The sequence below is a fragment of the Pseudopipra pipra genome, unplaced genomic scaffold, assembly GCF_036250125.1.
Source record: "Pseudopipra pipra isolate bDixPip1 unplaced genomic scaffold, bDixPip1.hap1 HAP1_SCAFFOLD_113, whole genome shotgun sequence".
In the NCBI taxonomy this organism is placed as follows: Eukaryota; Metazoa; Chordata; class Aves; order Passeriformes; family Pipridae; genus Pseudopipra; species Pseudopipra pipra.
In genome coordinates this window covers 1-9,301 of record NW_026990592.1, presented here as the reverse complement: position 1 = coordinate 9,301, position 9,301 = coordinate 1, and the positions used below count along the sequence as shown (strand labels likewise).

At 54.6% G+C, this 9,301-nt stretch overlaps 1 protein-coding gene across 1 annotated transcript; it reads left to right on the top strand.

Moving 5' to 3' along the window:
* The first annotated feature begins 1,344 nt into the window (after positions 1 to 1,344).
* LOC135407966 (rRNA 2'-O-methyltransferase fibrillarin-like) lies at positions 1,345 to 8,415 on the top strand. Its single transcript, XM_064643369.1, has 6 exons — positions 1,345 to 1,370; positions 1,678 to 1,822; positions 3,056 to 3,226; positions 5,039 to 5,171; positions 7,810 to 7,922; positions 8,260 to 8,415. Exons 1-6 carry the CDS (start codon positions 1,345 to 1,347, stop codon positions 8,272 to 8,274), a joined length of 603 nt encoding a protein of 200 aa, XP_064499439.1. The 3' UTR covers positions 8,275 to 8,415.
* Positions 8,416 to 9,301: the final 886 nt, after the last annotated feature.

The following is a 9,301-nucleotide window of genomic DNA, read 5'->3' as shown; positions in this document are numbered from 1 at the left end:
GAGACCTGCACAAATATGAGTTTTCTGGGCTTTATGAGGTGACTGTGATGATGAGGCCTACACCATTATGACATGTCTGGGCTTTATGAGGTCAGTGCCATGAGGAGGCCTGTACCATTATGACATGTCTGGGTTTATGAGGCCAGTGTGATGATGAGGCCAGCAGAATTATGATATGTCTGGGCTTTATGAGGTCAGTGCCATGAGGAGGCCTGCACCATTATGACATGTCTGGGCTTTATGAGGTCAGTGTGATGATGAGGCCTGCACCATTATGACATGTCTGGGCGTTATGAGGTCAGTGTGATGATGAGGCCTGCACCATTATGACATGTCCGGGCTTTTTGAGGTCAGTGTGATGATGAGACCTGCACCATTATGACATGTCTGGGGTTTATGAGGTCAGTGCCATGAGGAGGCCTGGGCCATTATGACATGTCTGGGCTTTATGAGGTCAGTGCCATGAGGAGGCCTGCACCATTATGACAGGTCTGGGCTTTATGACGTCAGCGTGGTGATGAGGCCTGCACCCTTATGACATGTCTGGACTTTATGAGGTCAGTGTCATGAAGAGGCCTGCACCATTATGACATGTCTGGGTTTATGAGGTCAGTGTGATGATGAGACCTGCACCATTTGGACATATCTGGACTTTATGAGGTCAGTGCCAAGTGGAGGCCTGAACAATTATGACATGTCTGGTCTTTATGAGGTCAGTGGGATGATGAGGCCTGCACCATTATGACGTGTCTGGGCTTTTTGAGGTCACTGTGATGATGAGACCTGCACAAATATGAGTTTTCTGGGCTTTATGAGGTGACTGTGATGATGAGGCCTACACCATTATGACATGTCTGGGCTTTATGAGGTCAGTGCCATGAGGAGGCCTGCACCATTATGACATGTCTGGGTTTATGAGGTCAGTGTGATGATGAGACCTGCACCATTATGACATATCTGGACTTTATGAGGTCAGTGCCATGAGGAGGCCTGCACCATTATGACATGTCGGGCTTTTTGAGGTCAGTGTGATGATGAGACCTGCACAAATATGAGTTGTCTGGGCTTTATCAGGTGACTGTGACGATGAGGCCTGCACCATTATGACATGTCTGGGCTTTATGAGGTCATTGTGATGATGAGGCCTGCACCATTATGACATGTCTGGGCTTTATGAGGTGAGTGTGATGTTGAGGCCTGCACCATTATGACATGTCTGGGGTTTATGAGGTCAGTGTGATGTTGATGCCTGCACCATTATGACATATCTGGTCTTTATGAGGTCAGTGCCATGAGGAGGGACTGGGAGGAACTGGGAGGGACTGGGAGGGTCCCAGGTGTGCAATGGGCGTGTCCCCCCAGGTGTGCAGGTGGGAGGGACTGGGAGGGGATTGGGGGTGACTGGGAGCACTGGGAGGGACTGGGATGAACTGGGATGGACTGGGATGAACTGGGAGGGACTGGGATGAACTGGGATGAACTGGGAGGGACTGGGATGGGCTGGGAGGGACTGGGGTTAACTGGGATGAACTGGGAGGAACTGGGAGGGACTGGGATGGACTGGGATGAACTGGGAGGGTCTGGGAGGGACTGGGATGAACTGGGAGGGACTGGGATGGGCTGGGAGGGACTGGGAGGGACTGGGAAGAACTGGGATGGGTTGGGATGGGCTGGGAGGAACTGGGATGGACTGGGATGGACTGGGCTGAACTGGGCGTGTCCCCCAGGTGTGTTCATCTGCCGGGGCCGGGAGGACGCGCTGGTGACCCGGAACCTCGTCCCGGGGGAGTCGGTGTACGGGGAGAAACGGATCAGTGTGGAGGTACTGGGAGCACTGGGAGGGACTGGGAGGGACTGGGAGGGACTGGGAGGGGACTGGGAGGGACTGGGAGGGGATTGGGAGGGACTGGGAGGGACTGGGAGGGGATTGGGAGGGACTGGGAGGGGATTGGGAGGGACTGGGAGGGACTGGGATGATACTGGGAGGGACTGGGAGGGGACTGGGAGGGACTGGGAGGGACTGGGAGGGGATTGGGAGGGGATTGGGAGGGACTGGGAGGGGACTGGGAGGGACTGGGAGGGACTGGGAGGGGACTGGGAGGGACTGGGAGGGACTGGGAGGGGATTGGGAGGGACTGGTTTCTATTGGTGTATTATGGTCCGTACTGGTCCGTACTGGTCCTTACTGGTCCTTACTGGTCTGTACTGGTCCGTACTGGTTTGTACTGGTCCATACTGGTCCGTACTGGTCCATACTGGTCCGTACTGGTCCGTACTGGTCCGTACTGGTTTGTACTGGTCCATACTGGTCCGTACTGGTCCTTACCAGTCCATACTGGTCCGTACTGGCCCTTACTGGTCCTTACTCGTCCATACTGGTCCATGCTGGTCTGTACTGGTCCATACTGGTCCGTACTGGTCCGTACTGGTCCTTACTGGTCCGTACTGGTTTGTACTGGCCCTTACTGGTCCGTACTGGTCCGTACTGGTCCGTACTGGTCCGTACTGGTCCGTACTGGTCCATACTGGTCCGTACTGGTCCTTACCAGTCCATACTGGTCCGTACTGGTCCATGCTGGTCCGTACTGGTCCTTACTGGTCCGTACTGGTTTGTACTGGTCCGTACTGGTCCATACTGGTCCTTACTGGTCCGTACTGCTCCGTACTGGTCCGTACTGGTCTATACTGGTCCGTACTGGCCGTTACTGGTCCTTACTGGTCTGTACTGGTCCATACTGGTCCGTACTGGTCCTAACCAGTCCATACTGGTCTGTACTGGTCCATACTGGTCCGTACTGGTCCGTACTGGTTTGTACTGGTCCATACTGGTCCGTACTGGTCCTTACCAGTCCATACTGGTCCATATTGCTCCATACTGGTCCGTACTGGTCCTTACCAGTCCATTCCGGTCCGTACTGGCCCTTACTGGTCCATACTGGCCCTTACTGGTCCATACTGGTCCGTGTTGGTCTGTACTGGTCCGTACTGGTTTGTACTGGTCCATACTGGTCCGTACTGGTCTGTACTGGTCCTTACTGGTCCATACTGGTTCCAGGAGGGCGACACCTCCATCGAGTACCGGGCGTGGAACCCCTTCTGGTCCAAGCTGGCGGCCGCCATCTTGGGGGGCATCGACCGCATCCACATCCGGCCCGGGGCCAAGGTGCTCTACCTGGGCGCCGCCTCGGGCACCACCGTCAGCCACGTCTCCGACATCGTGGGCCAGGTGAGCACACCTGGGGATACACCTGGGCACACCTGGGCACACCTGGGGGCAGCTGGGGGCAGCTGGGACACACCTGGGCACACCTGGGCACACCTGGGCGCCGCCTCGGGCACCACCGTCAGCCACGTCTCCGACATCGTGGGGCAGGTGAGGGCACCTGGGCACACCTGGGGCACACCTGGGGACACCTGGGAGCACCTAGGGACACCTGGGCATACCTGGGACACCTGGGGACAGTTGGGACACCTGGGCACACCTGGGGACACCTGGGGGCATCTGGGCACACCTGGGTACAGTTGAGATACACCTGGGCACACCTGGGACACACCTGGGCACACCTGGGGGCAGCTGGGGACACCTGGGGGCAGCTGGGGGCACACCTGGGCACACCTGGGGACACCTGGGCACACCTGGGACACACCTGGGGGCAGCTGGGCACACCTGGGGACACCTGGGCACACCTGGGGACACCTGGGGGCAGTTGGGACACACCTGGGGGCAGTTGGGACACACCTGGGGGCAGTTGGGACACACCTGGGCGCCGCCTCGGGCACCACCGTCAGTCACATCTCCGACATCGTGGGGCAGGTGAGCACACCTGGGGGCAGCTGGGGGCACCTGGGGGCAACTGGGGGCCGCTGGGACACACCTGGGGACACCTGGGGGCAGCTGGGCACACCTGGGACACACCTGGGCACACCTGGGCACACCTGGGCACACCTGGGGGCAGTTGGGACACACCTGGGGACAGCTGGGGCACCTGGGCACACCTGGGGACACCTGGGGACACCTGGGACACACCTGGGCACACCTGGGGGCAGCTGGGGGCAGCTGGGGACACCTGGGACACACCTGGGGCACACCTGGGCGCCGCCTCGGGCACCACCGTCAGCCACGTCTCCGACATCGTGGGGCAGGTGAGGGGCACCTGGGGGCACACCTGGGGGCAGCTGGGGGCACCTGGGACACACCTGGGGCACCTGGGGACACCTGGGACACACCTGGGCACACCTGGGGGCAGCTGGGGGTATTTGGGGACACCTGGGGATAGCTGGGACACACCTGGGCACACCTGGGACACACCTGGGACAGGTTGGACACACCTGGGCTCACCTGGGAAGGGGGTTACCTGTCCCAGGTGAGTCACTTGTGTGGGCGTGTCTGACCTGAGTGGGCGTGTCCCCCTTTAGGAGGGCGTGGTCTATGTGGGTGGGCGTGTCTGACAAGAGTAGGCGTGTCTGACAAGAGTGGGTGTGCCTGATCTGAGTGGGTGTGTCCTTTAGGAGGGCGTGGCCTGTGGTGGGCGTGTCTGACAAGAGTGGGTGTGTCTGACCTGAGTGGGCGTGTTCCCTTCTAGGAGGGCGTGGTCTGTGGGTGGGCGTGTCTGACCCAGGTGGGTGTGTCTCACCTAAGTGGGCATGTCTGACCCGGGTGGGCGTGTCCCTTTAGGAGGGCGTGGTCTGTGGGTGGGCGTGTCTGACAAGAGTGGGCGTGTCTGACCTGAGTGGGCGTGTCCCCCTTTAGGAGGGCGTGGTCTATGTGGGTGGGCGTGTCTGACAAGAGTGGGCGTGTCTGACCCGGGTGGGTGTGTCTGACCCAAGTGGGCGTGTCCTGAGTGGGCGTGTCCCCCCAGGAGGGCGTGGTCTGTGGGTGGGCGTGCCTGGCCCAGGTGGGCGTGTCCTGAGTGGGCGTGTCCCCCCGCAGGAGGGCGTGGTCAGTGGGTGGGCGTGCCTGACCTGGGTGGGCGTGTCTGACCCAAGGGGGTGTGTCAGACCCAAGTGGGCGTGTCCTGAGTGGGCGTGTCCCCCCCAGGAGGGCGTGGTCTACGCGGTGGAGTTCTCGCACCGCTCGGGGCGGGACCTGCTCAACGTGGCCAAGAAAAGGACCAACGTGGTTCCCGTCATCGAGGACGCCCGGCACCCCCACAAGTACAGGATGCTCATTGGTCAGTCCCACGGACCCAAAATCGCCCGAAATTACCCCAAAAATCACCCCAGAATCGCCCAAAAATCACCCAAAAATCACCTGAAAAAATGACCCCAAAATGACCCAAAAATGACCCAAAATAAACCCCCAGAGCCCCGGCACCCACACAAGTACAGGATGCTCATTGGTCAGTCCAACGGACCCAAAATCGCCTGAAATTACCCCAAAAATCACCCCCAAATACCCCAAAAATCACCCAAAAATCACCTGAAAAAATAACAGAGAAATGACCCCAAAATGACCCAAAAATGCCCCAAAATAACCCCCCGGAGCCCCGGCACCCCCACAAGTACAGGATGCTCATTGGTCAGTCCCGCGGACCCAAAATCGCCCGAAATCACCCCAAAAATCACCCCCAAATCGCCCAAAAGTCACCCGAAAATCACCTGAAAAAATAACAAAGAAATGACCCAAAAACGCCCCAAAATAACCCCCCAGAACCCCCACACCCCCACAAGTACAGGATGCTCATTGGTCAGTCCCACGGACCCAAAATCGCCCGAAATCACCCCAAAAATCACCCCCAAATACCCCAAAAATCACCCGGAAAAATAACCCCAAAATGACCCCAAAATGACCCCAAAATGACCCAAAAATGCCCCAAAATAACCCCCCAGAGCCCCGGCACCCCCAGAAGTACAGGATGCTCATTGATCAGTCCCACGGACCCAAAATCGCCCGAAATTACCCCAAAAATCACCCCAAAATCCCCCTAAAAATCACCCGAAAATCACCTTAAAAAATAACACAGAAATGACCCCAAAATTACTTGAAATGACCCCAAAATAACCCCCTAGAGCCCCCCGGCACCCCCACAGGGACAGGATGCTCATTGGTCAGTCCAACGGACCCAAAATCGCCCGAAATTACCTCAAAAATCACCCCCAAATACCCCAAAAATCACCCGAAAAAATGACCCCAAAATAACCTGAAATGACCCCAAAATGACCCAAAAACGCCCCAAAATAAAATACCCCAAACTGACCCAAAATACCCCAAACTGACCCAAAATACCCCAAAATGACCCAAAATACCCCAAAATACCCCAAAACACCCCAAACCTCTCAAAATACCCCAAAACACCTAAAAACACCCCAAAGCCCCCAAAATAAACCCCAAATACCCCAAATACCCCAAAATACCCCAAAATAACCCCAAATAAACCCCAAATACCCCAAAATGACCCAAACCCTGCAAAACACCCCAAAATGACCCAAAACACCCCAAAATCCCCCAAAATTACCAAAATCCCCCAAAATACCCCAAAATGACCCAAAACACCCCAAAATTACCCAAATCCCCCAAAATACCCCAAAATGACCCAAAATTACCCAAAACACCCCAAAATGACCCAAAATACCCCAAAATGACCCCAAATCCCCCAAAATTACCCCAAATCCCCCAAAATTACCCAAATCCCCCAAAATACTCCAAAATGACCCAAAACACCCCAAAATGACCCAAAACGACCCAAAATGACCCCAAAAACCCCAAAATTTCCCAAATCCCCCAAAATACCCCAAAATAACCCCCAAATACCCCAAAATTTCCCAAATCCCCCAAAATACCCCAAAATGACCCAAAATGTCCCAAAACACCCCAAAATGACCCAAAACACCCCAAAATGACCCCAAGAACCCCAAAATTACCCAAATCCCCCAAAATACCCCAAAATGACCCAAAACGACCCAAAATGACCCAAAACACCCAAAAATTACCCAAATCCCCCAAAATTACCCAAATACCCCAAAATGACCCAAAATGACCCAAAACACCCTAAAATGACCCAAAACACCCCAAAATGACCCAAAACGACCCAAAATGACCCCAAAAACCCCAAAATTTCCCAAATCCCCCAAAATACCCCAAAATAATCCCCAAATACCCCAAAATTTCCCAAATCCCCCAAAATACTCCAAAATGACCCAAAACACCCCAAAATGACCCAAAATGACCCCAAATACCCCAAAATTTCCCAAATCCCCCAAAACACCCCAAAATGACCCCAAATCCCCCAAAACACCCCAAATCCCCCAAAATACCCCAAAATGACCCAAAACACCCCAAAATACCCCAAAACGACCCAAAACACCCCAAAATGACCCCAAATACCCCAAAATTACCCAAAACACCCCAAAATGACCCAAAACGACCCAAAATGACCCCAAAAACCCCAAAATTACCAAAATCCCCCAAAATGACCCCAAAACACCCCAAAACGACCCAAAACACCCCAAAATGACCCCAAATCCCCCAAAATTACCCAAATCCCCCAAAATACCCCAAAATGACCCAAAACACCCCAAAATGACCCCAAAAACCCCAAAATTACCCAAATCCCCCAAAATTACCCAAATCCCCCAAAACACCCCAAAATGACCCAAAATGACCCAAAACACCCCAAAATGACCCAAAACACCCCGAAATGACCCCAAAACACCCCAAAATGACCCAAATCTTCCAAAACACCCCAAAATGACCCAAAACGACCCAAAATGACCCCAAACACCCCAAAATGACCCAAAACCCCCCGAAACGCCCCAAACCCCCCGAAATGTCCCAAAACCCCCCGAACTGACCCCAAAATTCCCCCCCAGGGATGGTGGACGTGATCTTCGCCGACGTGGCCCAGCCCGACCAGACCCGGATCGTGGCCCTGAACGCCCATCACTTCCTGCGCTGCGGGGGGCACTTCATCATCTCCATCAAGGTCAGGAACCAGTATGAACCAGTATAGACCAGTACAGACCAGTTTGGACCAGTATGGACCAGTATAGACCAGTTTGGGGCAGTATAGGTCACTGGAATGGGGAATGGGGCAGAGGGACCAGTAAGGACCAGTTCAGGGGGTTGGGGGCACTTCATCATCTCCATCAAGGTCAGAAACCAGTACAAACCAGTATAGACCAGTATGGACCAGTACAGACCAGTATAGACCAGTATACGTCACTGGAATGGGGAATGGGGCAGTGGGACCAGTAACGGGGCTCTGAGCCCCAGTAAGGACCAGTTAAGGGGGTTGGGGGCACTTCAGCATCTCCATCAAGGTCAGACCAGTATAGACCAGTATAAACCAGTATAAACCAGTATAGACCAGTTTGGGGCAGTATGGACCAGTATGGGTCAGTATAGACCAGTATGGGTTAGTGGAATGGGGAATGGGGCTCTGAGCACCAGTAAGGACCAGTTCAGGGGGTTGGGGGCACTTCAGCATCTCCATCAAGGTCAGAAACCAGTATAAACCAGTATAGACCAGTATAGACCAGTATGGACCAGTATAGACCAGTATAGACCAATATGGACTGGTATGGACCAGTCCGGGTCACTGGAATGGGGAATGGGGCTCTGAGAACCAGTAAGGACCAGTTCAGGGGGTTGGGGGCACTTCAGCATCTCCATCAAGGTCAGACCAGTACAGACCAGTATAGACCAGTATAGACCAGTATGGATCAGTATGGGTCAGTATAGACAGGTATGGACCAGTAAAATGGGGAATGGGGTGGTGGGACCAGTAAGGACCAGTTCAGGGGGTTGGGGGCACTTCATCATCTCCATCAAGGTCAGGAACCAGTACAAACCAGTATAGACCAGTATAAACCAGTACAGACCAGTATAGACCAGTATGGGTCAGTATAGACCAGTCCGGGTGACTGGAATGGGGAATGGGGCTCTGAGCCCCAGTAAGGACCAGTTCAGGGGGTTGGGGGCACTTCAGCATCTCCATCAAGGTCAGAAACCAGTACAAACCAGTATAGACCAGTATAGACCAGTATAGACCAGTATAGACCAGTATAGGTCATTGGAATGGGGAATGGGGCAGTGGGACCAGTAACGGGGCTCTGAGCCCCAGTAAGGACCAGTTCAGGGGGTTGGGGGCACTTCATCATCTCCATCAAGGTCAGAAACCAGTACAAACCAGTATAGACCAGTATAGACCAGTATAGACCAGTATAGACCAATACGGACTGGTATGGACCAGTCCGGGTCACTGGAATGGGGAATGGGGCTCTGAGCACCAGTAAGGACCAGTTAAGGGGGTTGGGGGCACTTCATCATCTCCATCAAGGTCAGAAACCAGTATAAACCAGA